Raw genomic sequence first — 17,022 nt, 5'->3', positions numbered from 1 at the left:
TAATTAAAACAATGAAAAAGTAACAATTAACAAGGGTGAAGGAAAGGTGGAGATATGGGAGGAGTTCAATTAAAATGGGTTTGGAGATGGAGACAATGCTTTCCAGCCCCCTTCGTACCTACCTCTCAGGCTCTTGTGTTTGATTTTAAAAATTCCTAATCAAATTTCTTGAGAGATGTTATTCAGACGCAGGTCAGACTTGAACCTGAGTTTCCCAACTCAGTGGTAGAGACAATACAATTTTTTCCCCTTTATTCATTCACAGGATGGCCAGGCCAACATTTATTGCCCATCTCTGATTGGCCAGAGGGCAGTTATGAAACAACCACATTGCCGTGGGTCTGGAGTCACATGTAGGCTAGGTAAGGATGGCAGTTTCCTTTCCTAAAGGGCATTAGTGAATCAGAAGGGATTTTCCCAACAATTGGCAACAGATTCACGGTCATAATTAGACTCTTAATTCTGGATATTTATTGAATTCAAATTCTACCATCTGCCATGGCAGGATTCGAACCCAGATCCCCAGAACAACCAGAACCTTTTCTGGATTAATCGGCCCAAAGATAATGCCAATAGGCCATTGCCTCCCCTTTCTTACATTGCAAAAGGGCCTACACCTGTGACCATTCCATTTGGTGGCAAAACATTGCAATATCTTGATGTTGTGAATGGTGCTATTTAAATGCAATTTTTTGTTCTATATTGGTTCTCCACCCCAATTCACATACACACAGAGTATGAATGTGCACAGTGTGTAATCGAGCGTTTACCAATGTTAAGCACATTTCTTTATGCTGTTCTGTTCTGTAATAGTTCAGATTCCAGTTAGGTGACCCTTACAGACCATCTGCATTCCAGGCCAGTTTAACATTTACAGACTGATGATTGAGTGAGTTCATGAGCTCACGTTCTCCCCTCCCAACATTGCTGTAAATGTCTGCTCTGTACCTTGGGCAGGAGACTAACGTGGAACTGTCTGCTTTAGGAAGCCTAGTCCCCTGACATTACCTTGATCAAGATGTAATAGCTTTGCGGCCAGATTGATGCAGCTGTTGGCAACTTCATGTGCCAGGACAGGTGAAAGACGAAGCGTGGAATTGAGGGGGGTGTTTGTGGGGGCGGTGGGCTGCACTTAAATGCACCCCTCCATCCCATTCCCTCATGAAAAATAGCTTCAAAACAGCTCAGCTACAACTCAACTAACATGCCTGTGTCCAAGGTAAGCTTAAAAGCAAAGCTAGGTTTTTATGTCGGGGCACTGTGTGTGGCAACTCAGGTCCAAAAGGCATTTTTAAGATTACAGAAGACACATCTGTGCAACTTTGAAATGAATGCTAATTGTTGGTAAGTTATTTATGGTTACAAATGACTTGGTGGCTATTGTTCAGGAGATGTTCTGTAAGTAAAACTTTTCCTTTATGCTTTCTCGTTCTTCTTTTCTAACCTCCTTTCATGGCATGTTCAAGGATCTGTAACACTACATTTGTTCACTGTCCTCTTGTTCGAAGGCAAATGTTCATTTGGTGCTGAATACTCTGAAAATAAAGTAGAAAGATACAAGAACCAATCTTGACCAGCAAGAATTTCTCCACCATTTAGTTTAATTTGAGGTCGGAGACTCATTGTTGAGCATCTGACCTCTGATAACCTCAAGTAGACCACAATGCTCAGTCCCTCTCTGGAAGAACTTAATTAACGACAATTGAGTTTTCTTGCTTACATTTGTTTTTGAAAGGGCCTTCGTTTTACTGCTGGTGTTATTGGCCAGAAGGAGAGGAGAAGTCTTTGTCTTTAGCTGAAAAGTTAAAGCAAACTATCTCGCTTTAGTTGTACTCTTTTTGATTCATGACCCCATAGTCAGTGGTTCTCAGCTTTATTGGGGAAGAGTGTTCCTGACAGGTTTTCACCAACAGCTGTTAATCAATGGACCTCACAGACTGAAGAAAACAGCTCAGAAAATACTTAATAAATTTCCAGCACCTCCGGTGAAAAGTCCCTGCTTCTGGGACAAAGGGGTTTGGGGAAAGCCTGTTCACTGTGCTGTACATCAAATAGTCTTTCATTTAAAAAGAAAATAAGGCATTTGTGTAACAGAGGAAGAGACAAACCAAGGAGTGCCTGCACAAGCAGTTATCAGTCTAGCCATATTGATCTTACACTTCATACATTTTTGGTATTTAAAAAAAATTTGCAGATCAGTTAAAATGATGGATTCGTTAAAGTAATGCTGGTGGGAAATTGTATCAGAGATGATAGGAACTGCAGATGCTGGAGAATCTGAGATAACAAGGTGCGGAGCTGGATGAACACAGCTGGACAAGCAGCATCAGAGGAGCAGGAAAGCTGATGTTTTGGGCCTAGACCCTTCATCAGAAATAGGGGAGGGGGAGAGGGTTCTGAAATAAATAGGGAGGGAAGGGAGGTCGATCAAAGATGGATAGAGGAGAAGATAGATGGAGAGGACAAGAGAATTGCAGTGGGAGAGAGATAGGAAGGGGGTAAGGAGTAAATGATACGTAGGGATAGAGCACAAAGAGAGACAGCAGCAGTTGGATAGACAAAGCAGTTGATAATGAGATAGTAGGAACTGCAGATGCTGGAGAATCTGAGAAAACAAGGTGTAGTGCTGGAGGAACACAGCAGGCCAGGCAGCATCAGAGGAGCAGGAAAGCTGAAGTTTCGGGCCTAGACCCTTCTTCAGAAATGAGGGAGGGGAAAGGGGTTCTGAAATAAATAGGGAGAGGTGGGGAGGTGTTTGGAAGATGGATAGAGAAGAAGATAGGAGGAGAGGAGACAGACCGGTCAAAGAGGCAGGGATGGAGCCAGTAGAGGTGAGTGTAGGTGGGGAGGTAGGGAGGAGATAGGTCAGTCTTAGGAGGATGGACAGGCCCAAGGGGGCGGGATAAGGCTGGTAGGTAGGAGATGGGGGTGGGGCTTGAAGTGGGAGGAGGGGATAGGTGAGAGGAAGGACAGGTTAGGGAGGCAGGGACAAGCTGGGCTGGTTTTGGGATGCGGTGGGGGAAGGGGAGATTTTGAAGCTTGTGAAATCCACATTGATACCATTGGGCTGCAGGGTTCCCAAGTGGAATATGAGTTCCTGTTCCTGCAACCTTCGGGTGGCATCGTTGTGGCACTGCAGGAGGCCCAGGATGGACATGTCGTCTAAGAAATGGGAGGGCGCGTTGAAATGGTTCACAACTGGGAGGTACAGTTGTCTAGTGCGAATCGAGCGCAGGTGTTCCAAGTCTTGTTTGACCAAAAGCCAGTGAAGATCAGCAAGTCCGGAGGTGAAGATGGACTTGTATTATAGTCTGCATGGTTTTAAGAGTCTCAGTTATCTCAGCTCCAGGACATCTCTGCAGGAATTCCTCAGGATAGTGCTCTTAGCTTAACTATCTTCAGCTGCTTCATCAATGGCCTTCCCTCCATCACAAGGTCAGAATTGCAGATGTTCATTGATATTCAGCACCATTCGCACCTCCTCAGATACTGAAGCTGTCCATGTCCAAATGCAGCAACACCTGGATAATATCCATGCTTAGGCTAACAAGTGACAAGTAGCATTTGCACCACACAAGTGCCCGACAATGACAATCTCCAACAAGACAGAATCTAACCATTGCCCCTTGATATTCAATCACATTACCATCACTGAATCCCCCACTATCAACATCCTGGGGGGTTACCACTGACCAGAAACTGAACTGGACTAATACAGTGGGTATTAGAGAGATTAGGAAGACTAAAATGAGTAACTCACCTCCTGATTCCCCTAAGACTGTCCACCATCTACAAGGCACAAGTCAGGAGTGCAATGGAATACTCCCCACGTGGCTGGATGGATGCAGCTCTAAAAAAATTGACACCATCCAGCACAATAAAGCTGCTTGATTGGCACCACATCCACCAGCATCCACTTCTTCCAGCACCAATGCTCAGTTGCAACAGTGTGTACAATCTATAGGATGCACAAATTCACCAAAACTCCTTCGATAGCTCTTTCCAAACCCACGGCTTCTACCATCTAAAAGGGCGGTGGCAGTAGATACATGGAAATGGCATCCCCTGCAAGTTCCACTCCAAGCCCCTCACCATCCTGACTTGGAAATATATTGCCGTTCCTTTATTGCTGCTTGGTCAGAATACTGGAATTCCCTCCCTGAGGGCACTGTGGGTTAACCTCCAGCAGGAGGACAGCAGTGGTTTAAGAAGGCAGCTCACCACCACCTTCTCAAGGGCAACTAGGATGGGCGAGAACTGTTGGCCTAGCCAGGAGCACCCACGTTCCCTTAATGTTTTAAGAAAAAGAATTTAATTAGCTGCAAACAGTTTTGGAACATACAAAGTTCATGAACTGTGCAAAATAAAAGCAAATATTTATTTTCATTGCAGAAGCAAAGCACCTTTCAGGATATGGTCGACTCTTTCAGTTTATATAACTTTTAGCTAATGCTCTTCGCATCCCTACATTATATCATGGTGTTACTGCAACCTTCCACACTTCCCGCCAAGTGGGTACCTTTGCAGAGCTGCTCATGGCTTTTGCTGGCCTTTGCTGAGTATGTTGTGCACTTACGTGTGCGTAGGCATATGGACAATACAATAGATCACAGAAGTTCCTGTGGTGAGGGGAAGTGTCAGAATGCCTTCCCATCCAATTTCCTTTCCTTGTCAATTCATATATCATGAAGATCATGAAAGCAACATCTGCCCTGATATTTTTTAACCTAACAGGTGCACTCAAATGTCTGAGTGTTTCTAAGATGTAAGTTGCCTTGCTGGCCATTCTGTTTCATCCATGTAATCCAGTTCTTCTAAATGGAATGGCTTGCCGTTCCTGCCTGTCAATGTAGTTAACTCAGCCACATTAGGGGCATTTAAACAGCCCTTCGATAAGTAGATGGATGATGATGGGATAGTGTTGGGGGAGGGGCTTAGATTAGTTCACAGGTCATTGCAACATCGAGGGTCAAAGGGCATGTTCTATACTGTATTATTCTATGTTCTATGTTCTAAATAAATTGTTCCTGTAGCCTGAGCCTGAATCTTTTAGCAATCTTTTCACACTGTGTGTTCAGAGGTGGCCGGGGGTGATTCTTAGCCGTGGAACATCTCGATGTAAGGGTCGTTATCAAACCCTTGGCATCCCCATTCACAGACCATGCAGTGGTTATCCTTCTGATCATTGAAAATGTGAGCATCCCCATAAAAATTAAATATGGCTTTGAACTAGACTATATGGAGATAGAAAAAACATGTTATATCGCCACTGAAGTTATTATTTTAAGCACAAGTCCCAATTTTGGTCACCATTTGGAATAATTACACATTTGTGCTTATAATCAGCTCTCAGAGACGGGGCCTATCCTTGTCTTGCTTTATTAGATCCAAAGTACTTGTGCTCGTTCATGATACTGTTTGTACCTCGCATAATCACTTATGCATTTCACAGCTCCAATTAGAAATGCTTCAGATTCATTGGGAGATTCTATTCAGAGGTTTTAAGCTATGCACTGTCCTTTATTGTCTCAATGAACTACATGTCCTGCAATATTCTTACAACTGTGATTTCTTAGTAACACATAGCAATAGCTGACAGATGCCCAAGGAACAACAGGCAACACTGCCACTAAAATGCAAACAAGATATAGGAAGGAAAACAAATTGTGTTGGTGACATGAACCCTAGTTCTATGCTGACACATCTAGCCCGGCACTGGATAAGAGCAGAAATGAGGAGAAATGTCTTTACTAAGGGAGTGGTGAACCTCTGGAACTCCCTGCCATAGAAAGTGGTTGAGGCCAAAACATAATGGTGTCAAGAAGGAGTTAGATGTTGTCCTTACGGTTAAAGGTATCAAAGGGTATTGGGGAGAAAGTGCAAAGAGTGTGCTGAGATGTATGATCAGCCATGATCAGAGTGAATGGTGGAGCAGGGTTGGTGGACTGAATAGCCTTCTGCTCCTAGTTTCTCTGTTTCTATTAGCATTGTAGAGTCTCAGAAACTGCAACTCTGTTGTGATATTACAGTAGAGACTCCATTTGCTCTCTCATGTGAAAGTAAGAAATTCCATGGTCACAATTTGAAAGCAGTGCAAGGGAGTCTTGCCTGGTACCCTGAGTAATATTTCTCCTTCAACCAGCATCATTAAAACTGGTGATCTAGTCAGCTCCACTGTGGGGCTTGCTGTGTACAAATATACTGTTAAAATACTTGGGATAGCCTAAGAGTCTTAAAGGTGCCGTGGAAATACAATATGCATTGGACCAGTGGGACTGTCTCTTTTGAGAGGCCATGGGTACTGGTGTTAGTGGAGGGAGGGGCAACTGTAATTTCTAAAACTGAAATAAGTGGCACATTGTTGAATCATACAATGCAGGAGTCTATTATACCTATTTCACAAAAAAACTGTGCAGAACTATTTAAAAAGAAGAGTTTTCATCAATGGCCTGGATGATGTTTAATCCTCAGTAAAGTAGATGGAGTGATGATCACACATATTGCTGTGTGCGAGCCTGCAGTACACAAATCAGCTGCTGTGCATTTTCCATGATGTAGAGGCACCGGTGTTGGACTGGGGTGGACAAAGTCAGAAGTCACATGACAGCAGGTTACAGTCTAACTAGTTTATTTGAAATTATAAGCTTTTGAAACGCTGCTTCTTCATCAGGCAAAACGTCAGCCTTCCTGCTCCTCTGATGCTGCTTGATCTGCTGTGTTCATCCAGCTCTACACTTTGTTATCGGGCCTAGAACCTTCATCAGAAATGGGGGAGGGGGAGAAGGTTCTGAAATAAATAGGGAGAGAGGGGGAGGCGGATCGAAGATGGAGAGAAAAGAAGATAGGTGGAGAGGAGACAGACAAGTTAAAGAGGCGGGGATGGAGCCAGTAGAGGTGAGTGTAGGTGAGAAGGTAGAGAGGGGGTAGGTCAGTTCCAGGAGGACAGACAGGTCAAGGAGGCGGGATGAGGTTAGTAGGTATAATGTGACTTCTTTCTTCATTTTACATTATGACCGTGCCTTTGAAAATCACACTTTGGTTTAGAAGGGGTTATTTAAAAACCAAGACTTGCATTTTAATGAAGCATTTGAAGCAAAGAGTAGTTTGTGAGACAGATAACAGGAACTTATAATATTTCCTGAAATTGTTCTATTCTATTCACATTGACAATAAGAAAAGCAGCAGACTTCAGAGAGTAAGTTTTATCAATGATGATAGATTTGTGTTGTGTTTTGGTTGCTACTGCTTAGATTTACTGAACTGAAGCATTTAATGTTACTGCACCTCATGGGGTAAACATTGTCAGGTAGAAAGCACCAGCAGTTCTGGAGCTCCTGTTACAGATTTGCTCATACTACACTTTCCGATAGTGTCTCAAACAAGCTTTCCCTTCACTCCTGGCACCACGTCCTCCCATGAGCTTTTGGTGCCTTTGTACATTGCAGACTATTTGTGTATTCTTTTGTATAACCATTAACCACCGCCCCCACCCCCGCCATCCCCATCTCAACCCATCTGCCATCACTGAAACGTTAACTAGGAAATATTTTTCAAGCTTCCACCAGTGACATACTCAGTGCTTTTGTTTATTAACTAGCAGCATTTTATTTTGCCATAGATTCTTGCTGCTTGATTAGACAGTGCTTTCCATTAACATTGCCCTTGTTAGTTTCCTCTGAAGTACCATTTCTTATCTATCTGCCATTGTATGTCTGCATGCCTGTTCTGAACATGCTGGATTTAGTCTGATTAGTTCCAACGAGGTAATTGTTTTCCAAGTAGCTACAATTTGGTATTTAATTGCCTCTCATTTATCAGTTTCCATCAACAGCCTACTATACACTTATCCCCTGGTGATTATAATTAATTTATAAAGCCATATTTTGTGTGAATTAAGAAGCAATCACTGGATTGAACAATTGTGAGCCCACTGACCTCAGTAAATGGTAAGGGGCCTGGGGGTTATGGTGACATAGTGGTAACACCATCAGTTCTTGTAACCCAAAAGCATCAGCCTAATGTTCCAGCGTCATGGATTCAAATCCCACCATACTCACCTTGTGAAATCTGAGCTCAGTTTAAAAACAACTTGGAATTAAAAACTAAGGTAACAAAGTGCAGAGCTGGATGAACACAGCAGGCCAAGCAGGAAAGCTGACACTTTGGGCCTAGACCCTTCTTCAGAAAAATGGGTCTAGGTCCAAAATGTCAGCTTTCCATTCCTTTGATGCTGCTTGGCTTGCTGCGTTCATCCAGCTCTACACCTCATTATCTCAGAATCTCCAGCATCTGCAGTTCCTACTATCTCAGAATTAAAAGCTACTCTACTGTAGCCACTGCTTAAAAACAAATCTAGTTCATTAGTGCCTTTTTAAGGAAGGAAATTGTCGTCCCCACCTCATCTGGCCCACAATATTGTGCTTGACTCTTAAATGCCCTCTGGACAATAAACTCTGGCCTAGCCAGTGATGCCCCCATCTCACCAGCAAATAAAAACAAATGATCAGTGTGCTGAAATAACAGCAAGTGGAACAAGTGTTCCTGCTTATATTTCTGCCTGCGGGTTAGAACGTGCAAATCCTTAAATACTCACAACAACTTTGAGAATACCAACTTGCATTTATATAGCACCTTTAACATAGGATACCACCTTATGGTGCTTCACAGGAGTGTTACCAGGCACATTTGACACCAATTAGGATAAATGACCAAGGAGTGGGGCAGAGCTTTCAAGTGGAAACTTCAGAAACTCCAGGAAGATGAGAGGGTGGCAAAGAGGGGTTTGGATGGGAGTTTCACATTCCAGCCAGCCCCAGGCAATTTAAAGCATGCCAGTGAATGTGTAATGCTTAAAGCCTGGAATTGGTGAAATGCAAGGGTTTCAGAGGGTGGTAGGATCGGAAGAGGTTACGTAGCTGGATATAAAAACAATGTTGAGAGTTTTAAAATGAAAGTGTAGTTGGATAGGAATGCATCAAGGTTAGAGAGTGCAGGAGGGATGGAAGGCTTACAGACAATCATGTATTTTTGAAGTGTAGTTGCAACAAAATAATGACCAGATTTTCTGTTTGACCTGATGTTGGTTGAGGGATTAATATTGGGCAGGAAGAAGAGTATAATGAAAACTATTTTTGGGAATAGGTAAATCAGCAAAAAAAGTATAGAGGAAGAAGTATCTGAATACATGAATAGACAGTGCATAGACATGATCCAGAGCCACTGTGCTGGATACAGATATACCAGCGATCAATGGCCCGGTGAGGAGCAGGGGTAGTGGCCCATTGTGGGAGTGTGGCAGCAGTGGCCTGGTGTGGGGGTGGGGATAGTGGCTTTGTTCTGAGCAGATGCAATGTTAGCGCTGAAAGAGTCATATGACTGTGCTGCTGGGTGCCAGTGCCAGTGGATCATAAAGCTTAAACCTGTAGTGATGTGCCACTCTGCCGACCCACAAACCTTGAAGCGTTACGTTAAGTCTACTCAAGGCATCTAGTTTAGGACAAGCAAAAGTGGTTGGACAATGGGGGCAATTTTTTTTCAGACCTTATTGTTGGTGCTTTGGATAATGGTTTTAGAAAGTATTGCAGAAAAAAAAGGTTTGAATTTCAAGATTCTCCTCATCCTTGATAATTGACCGAGCCATCCTCCCATCATTGCTGAGCTTTCTGAAAACATCAAAGTGCTAATTCTACCCCCAAACATAACCTCTCTCCTTCAACCCATGGGCCAGGGTGCAATAGAGGCTTTTAAAGTTTATTATTCAAGGTGCACATTTAAGAGGCTAATTACAGGTGCTGAGGGGGATAAAGACAGTGTTCTTCAATTTTGGAAGAGCTTTAACATCAAGAATGCAATTGATATTATTGTGGGGGCCCGGGGTGACGTCAGTAAGGACTGCTTGCATGCAGTTTGGCAGAAGCTTCTCCCAGAAATTTTTCAAGGTTTAAAAATCTTTGATCCGAAGAGGAGTTCCCAACAATCAAAGGACGTTGTGCTGACCTTGCAAAGCAAGTTAGACTTGAAGAAGTGGAGAGGGAGGATGTTGAAGATTTGCTCGAGTCCCACTGTGAAGACTTCCGATCAACAACAGCTGATCTACAACAACTTGTTGCTGAGGATGAAGTGGAAGCTGGAGATGATGAAGGTGAAGTCCAGGATACAGCACCATGTGAGCTTTCCACTTCTGTTTTGCCTTCTATCCTGAGAGAAATTGAGAAGCAGTTGCAATTCTTAGAGGGCAATGATTACAATGCAGAAGGCAGTAGGGGATCAGTTTGTGGAATAAGATCTTATGTGGCACTCTATGAACAACTTCTTCATGGAAGAAGAAAAAGGGCAAAGCAGCAAAAACTGGATGTCTTTAAACCAATCCCCAAGAAACAGTCAGAAGACATTGAACCGCAGCTAACCACTTCTGGATTAACTATTTTTCGCTCGAACCCTGCAACCACAACTGCACCTGAAGGTGATCATGATGATGATGATGATGATGATGACAATCCTCAGCCCCTGCATTAATGACAGAGCAATCTCAAAACCTCCTCCCCATCAAGCCATCTTGACACTTTTCTTCAAGGTAAGGTGTTAAATTTACTATTATTTCATGATTCGATATGAATTAAACATTTATTCAAACTGTATCAGAGGTAATAGGAACTGCAGATGCTGGAGAATCCGAGATAACAAGGTGTAGAGCTGGATGAACACAGCAGGCCAAGCAGTATCTTAGAGCAGGAAGGCTGATGTTTCGGGCCTAGACCCTTCTTCAGATGGAGGGTCTAAGCCCGAAATGTCAGCCTTCCTTTTCCTATGATGCTACTTGGCCTGCTGTGTTCATCCAGCTCTACACCTTGCTATTGTTATTCAAACTGTGTTATCCATTTTGTCAGGTTTTTGAGTGATTTTTGAACAATTTTAATTTTTTTTTGGTGGTCTGCCCAAACCCCGCTTTTCCCATAGGCCACATTATCGCGATAGCACAATTTTATATAATGCAATGTTGCGCAGGAATGCAACTAATGTGTTATTGCAGAACCCCCTGTATACAGTCATCAAGCTCACCCATGTTTATGTGCCAAAGTAGGGAACAAGCCAATAAGGAATAAAAGAATGACGAAAGTAAGATTAGGCCCAATCAAGGATAGTAGTGGTAAGTTGTGTGTGGAGTCAGAGGAGATAGGGGAAGCGCTAAATGAATATTTTTCAACAGTATTCACTCTAGAAAACGACAATGTTGTCGAGGAGAATACTGAGATACAGGCTACTAGACTAGGTGGGATTGAGGTTCACAAGGAAGGGGTATTAGAAATCCTACAGAGGGTGAAGATAGATAAGTCCCCTGGGCCGGATGGGATTTATCCTCGGGTCCTCTGGGAAGCCAGGGAGGAGATTGTCAAGCCTTTGGCATTGATCTTTAACTCATCATTGTCTACAGGAATAGTGCCAGGCGACTGGAGGATAGCACATGTGGTTCCCCTGTTCAAGAAGGGGAGTAGAGACAACCCTGGTAATTATAGACCAGTGAGCCTTACCTCAGTTGTTGGTAAAGTGTTGGAAAAGGTTATAAGGGATAGGATTTATAATCATCTAGAAAAGAATAAATTGATTAGGCATAGTCAACACGGTTTTGTGAAGGGAAGGTCATGCCTTACAAACCTTATTGAGTTCTTTGAGAAGGTGACCAAACAGGTAGATGAGAGTAAACCGGTTGATGTGGTGTATATGGATTTCAGCAAGGCGTTCGATAAGGTTCCCCACAATAGGCTCTTGTACAAAATGCGGAAGAATGGAATTGTGGGAGATATAGCAGTTTGGATCGGAAATTGGCTAGCTGAAAGAAGACAGAGGGTGGTAGTTGATGGGAAATGTTCATCCTGGAGAGCAGTTACTAGTGGTGTACCGCAAGGGTCAGAGTTGGGTCCACTGCTGTTTGTCATTTTTATAAATGACCTGGATGAGGACGTAGAAGGATGGGTTAGTAAATTTGCAGATGACACTAAGGTCAGTGGAGTTGTGGATAGTGACGAAGGATGCTGTAGGTTGCAGAGAGACATAGATAAGCTGCAGAGCTGGGCTGAGAGGTGGCAAATGGAGTTTAATACAGACAAGTGTGAGGTGATGCACTTTGGTAGGTGTAACCAGAAGGCGAAGTACTGGGCTAATGGTAAGATTCTTAGAAGTGTAGATGAGCAGAGAGATCTCAGTGTCTATGTACACAGATCCTTGAAAGTTGCCACCCAGGTTGACAGGGCTGTTAAGAAGGCATACAATGTTTTAGCTTTTATTAATAGAGGGATCGAGTTCTGGAACCAAGAGGTTATGGTGAAGCTGTACAAAACTCTGGTGCGGCCACACTTGGAGTATTGTGTACAGTTCTGGTCTCCGCATTATAGGAAGGATGTGGAAGCTTTGGAAAGGGTGCAGAGGAGATTTACTAGGATGTTGCTTGGTATGGAGGGGAGGTCTTACGAGGAAAGGCTGAGGGACTTGAGGCTGTTTTCATTAGAGAGAAGAAGGTTGAGAGGTGACTTAATTGAAACGTATAAAATAATCAGAGGGTTAGATAGGGTGGATAGGGAGATCCTTTTTCCCAGGATGGTGACGGCGAGCACGAGGGAGCATAGCTTTAAATTGAAGGGTGAAAGATATAGGACAGTTGTCAGAGGCAGTTTCTTTACTCAGAGAGTGGTAAAGGAATGGAACGCTTTGCCTGCAACGGTAGTAGATTCGCCAACTTTAGGTACATTTAAGTCGTCATTGGACGAGCATATGGACGTACATGGAATAGTGTAGGTTAGATGGGCTTGAGATTGGTATGACAGGTTGGCACAACATCGAGGGCCAAAGGGCCTGTACTGTGCTGTAATGTTCTATTTTCTATCTATTTTATGTATTCACTCAAGAGCAAAAGTAAAATCAATTTTCATATAGAGGATAGGAGACAGAGTTGGGGTAGGGGTGGGGAAACATATTTTTACGATGGTAACCTGTAATGAATGGAATGCTACAGGATCAATGCTCGGGCCACAATTATTTACATTATACGTTAATGTGTTGAATGAGGATTAAGTGTGTTGCCAAGTTTGCAAATGATGAAGATAGGTTGGAAGTGGTGAGGATGACACAAAGAGTCTGTCCAGGGATACAGGTTAAGTGAGTGTTCAACAAATTGGAATATGGAATATAATGTGGAGAAGCAATGTTTAGATTAGGGGGATGGGTCTGGGTGGGATGCTGTGAGGATCAGTGTGGACTTGTTGGGCCAAAGGGCCTGTTTCCACACTGTAGGGATTATTTAAAAAAATTATGATGGTATGCACTTTGGCAGGAAGAAGGGAGGAGCTGAATATTATTTGAATGGAGAACATATTGCAGAAAGCTACAGAAACATTTCGGAATCCTTGTACATAACTGACAAAAAAAACTAACATCTATCTTCAGCAGGTGATAGGGGAGGCAAATGTAACTTTGACCTTTATTTTTAGAGGAATGGAGTACAAAAGTGGGGAAGTCTTGCTGCAAGGCACTAATCAGAGCACAGCTGGAGTATTGTTGAGTTTCGGTCTCCTTATCTAAGGAGCGATAAAGTGGCATTCGAGGCAGTCCAGAGAAGGTTCAGTAGGCTGATCCTAAGAATGAAGGGACTGTCTAATGAGGAGAGTCATAGAGTCAGCAGCACTGAACCATTCTGACCAGGTTTCCCAAACTAAACTAAATTAGTCTTCTGAGGACAGGTTGAACAGGTTGTGCTTGTATTCATTGGAATTCAGAAGAATAAGAGGCAGTCTTGTTGAAACATATAATATTTTGAGGGGACTTGGAAGGATAGATGTGGAAAAATTGTTTCCACTTATAGGGAAGTCTAGGATCTAAGAGGAATCACCTCAGAGTTAGGAGTTGCCCATTTAATACTGAGATGGGGAGGGATTTCTTCTGTCGGAGGGGGTGGAATTTGTGGAATTCTTTATTGTAGAAAGCTGTTGTGACTGGGTTGTTAGATACATTCAAAGCTGAGCTAGCCAGATTTTTAACTAGGAAGGAAATCAAGGGTTATAGGGAAAAAGGCCAGAAAGTGGAGTTGAGAATTATCAGATCAGCCATTATCTCATTGAATGGCAGAGCAGGTTCAATGGGCTGAATGGCCTACTTCTGTTGATCTTATCACGTTTACTAAAGAGTATTGATCTTATCGTGTTTACTAAAGAATAACAAGGTGGATGACCCTACATCCTAATATCCTTTGCTGCATACTTTGGTATCTCTGATACTATGCACAATTATGAATACAATTTTTACTTAGTACAGTTCTCCATTGCTAATGCACCAAACAATGGCAAACTGTATTCACACCAGTGGGTCCTCACACGCAGGAACTCATTACCAGGTGGTGACTCCATCGATAGATCTTCCTGTGATTGACTAGACCACACTTTGGGCTGCATTCCCAGTCTCCCTGAACTTGACACTTTTATGCACCTCCTTGACCCAGGTCCTTGGAACAGAAGGTCACACCTCAAGTCGGGTCACTCAATTGGAATATTGACCCCACCAAGGCCATGCTTGTCCAAGGACTGTGTGGACCTGCCCTCAGCAGTGGGCTGCCCTAGGTGTCTGATAGAATAGTTTGCTTGGCTCTTTCCTCTGGCGGGTGATCACTATCCAGGCAGTGTCTGTTGACAAGGTGTTTGTGGGCATGACTCATTATTTTTATTCACATGTCTGGCTGTGTTTCTATTAGTTAAAGTTTCTTAATAAAACATTTTTAGTTTTCCCAAATGTGAAAGTATGAGGAATGTCATCCCACAATCGGGTGTTTGTCATTTTGATGGTCCCTCTGTGGTGCTGGATGCTCTAAGCCCTGTTTTCTGTATATTTCTGTTGTTCTAGAAAGCACTTTTCTTTCACTCTAGGTTGTCTTTTTTAATTTATTCACGGGATGTGGGTATTGCTGGCGGGGTCAGCATTTATTGCCCATTCCCAACTGCCCAGGGAGCAGATAAGAGCTAATCACGTTCCTGTGGGTTTGGAGTCACACACAGGCCACATGTAAAAACAACAGAAGGGTCTAGACCCAAAATGTCAGCGTTCCTGCTCCTCTGGTGCTGCTTGGCCCGTTGTGTTCTTCCAGCTCTACACCTTGTTATCTCAGATTTCCTTCCCTGAAGCATGTTGGTGAAATAGGTGGTAGATATGATGGACCATAACTGAGACTAGCTTTCAATTTCAGATTTTTTACATAAGTGGGAGCGAGTCAGTGGCTTAGTGGTAATGTTGGTGGGCTAGCAATCTAGTGTCCTAGGCTAATGTTCCAGTGGGCTGGGTTCAAATCCTACCTTGAGAGATGGTGAAATTCCAAATCAACAAAGGCTTTTAAAAATCTGCTTTAGAAAGCTTAATGGGAGCCTATCTAACCATAATTGGTTTTTATAGAAACCAATCTAGTTCACTTAGGAACTCTTACTTGGTCTGGCCTACATGTTTGCATTCACTCAAGATACCTCCAAAAATTGTTGCAAGATATGGAATCACACAGCACAGATGGAGGACATCTTGCATTTGCTCTTTTGCTGAATCTTAGGCTGAGTCAAGGTTCCATTCATGCACCCACCCACCCACCTACCCTTTTCCCACCGCCTTCAAATCACTGCTTCCAAGTATATTTTTAATTGAATCTGTCAAAGTTGTCTAATTAGCAAACAAATTCCATATCAAAGTAACTCACTGCAAAAGAAAGCATATTCTCATCGCAGCATATACACTGAATTTGCCATTTGAACCTAGCAAAGTCAGAGGATTGAGGCACCAAAATTTCATCTCCATTTCTTACATTTATGCCTCACTGTTTTCTCTGAAGCCTAGTTCCCAATCATCAGAAGACAGAATAAATAGCAGGGATGATTATGAGAGGGACAGCCACCAACCCATAACATTCCAACTGGCAGAACTGGCAGCAAGATTTTCCTATGGGAACGTGTTTGGGAATGGTGAAAAATTAACAATGGTAATAAGATTTACCAACACATGTTCTGCATGATGAGCTTTATCATCAACTAAATTCACAAGCAGAGTTGAACAAAAATATTGTATAAGGGAGTAATTGGTGAGGAAATTAATGATTACTACACATAACAAAGTGTGAAGCTGGATGAACACAGCAGGCCAAGCAGCATCTCAGGAGCACAAAAGCTGACATTTCAGGCCTAGACTCTTCATCAGAAGCTCTCTGATGAAGGGTCTAGGCCCGAAACGTCGGCTTTTGTGCTCCTGAGATGCTGCTTGGCCTGCTGTGTTCATCCAGCTTCACACTTTGTTATCTTGGATTCTCCAGCATCTGCAGTTCCCATTATCTCTAATGATTACTACAGGCTTTGTTCAGAAATACCATTGAGCTTTTGGCCCTCAAAAGCTGACAGGAAACACTTTTCATTGACATTGTAATGTTATTTGAGTAAAATTCAGAGATGCTAGTTCTCTCCTGCAGTAACTGATAACAGTAAGCTGATTTGAAGAGGCCTGGGGTAAGACAACAGCAATAGGGATAGAAGAGCTGTAGACTTTGAAAAGAAGATAAAAATTAAATGATGTATCCACTTAGCCATGATTTACAACTAAAAACACGTTAGAGAATTAGGACACTATTCGTAACTGACATACTACATGCTGCTTCAGAAGATAGAGACACATTGACTAATGCCTGAGCTGAGCAGAGCAGAGAGGAAGCAATGGCCTAGTGGTATTATCGCTAGGCTATTAATCCAAAGACCCAGATAGTGTTCTGGGGACCTCGGTTTGAATCCTGTCACAGCAGATGGTGGAATTTGAATTCAATAAGTATCTGGAATTAACAATCTAATGATATCTGCGAATCCATTGTCAACTGTTGGGGAAAAACTCATCTGGTTCACTAATGCCCTTGAGAGAAGGAAACTGCCATCCTTACCTGGTCCGGCCTACATGTGACTCCAGACCCACAGCAATGTGGTTGTCTCTGAGCTGCCCTCTGGGCAATTAGGGACGGGTAATAAA

The 17,022-nt window shown here is 42.9% G+C and overlaps 1 protein-coding gene across 5 annotated transcripts in view; it reads left to right on the top strand.

Moving 5' to 3' along the window:
- The first annotated feature begins 918 nt into the window (after positions 1-918).
- The window catches only part of LOC125461040 (uncharacterized), a 168,533-nt gene continuing 152,429 nt past the window's right edge, over positions 919-17,022 (top strand). For all 5 annotated transcript variants that reach the window (XM_048549352.1, XM_059652251.1, XM_048549349.1 and 2 more), the window contains exon 1: positions 919-1,219. In XM_048549352.1, the coding sequence (XP_048405309.1) occupies positions 1,205-1,219 (15 nt within the window). In that variant the 5' untranslated portion in view covers positions 919-1,204. The remainder of the gene's footprint in view (positions 1,220-17,022) is intronic.

This window comes from Stegostoma tigrinum, chromosome 18 (genome assembly GCF_030684315.1).
Source record: "Stegostoma tigrinum isolate sSteTig4 chromosome 18, sSteTig4.hap1, whole genome shotgun sequence".
Classification (NCBI taxonomy): domain Eukaryota; kingdom Metazoa; phylum Chordata; class Chondrichthyes; order Orectolobiformes; family Stegostomatidae; genus Stegostoma; species Stegostoma tigrinum.
The sequence above is the reverse complement of the archived record's forward strand: the minus strand, read 5'-3'. Positions and strand labels throughout refer to the sequence as shown.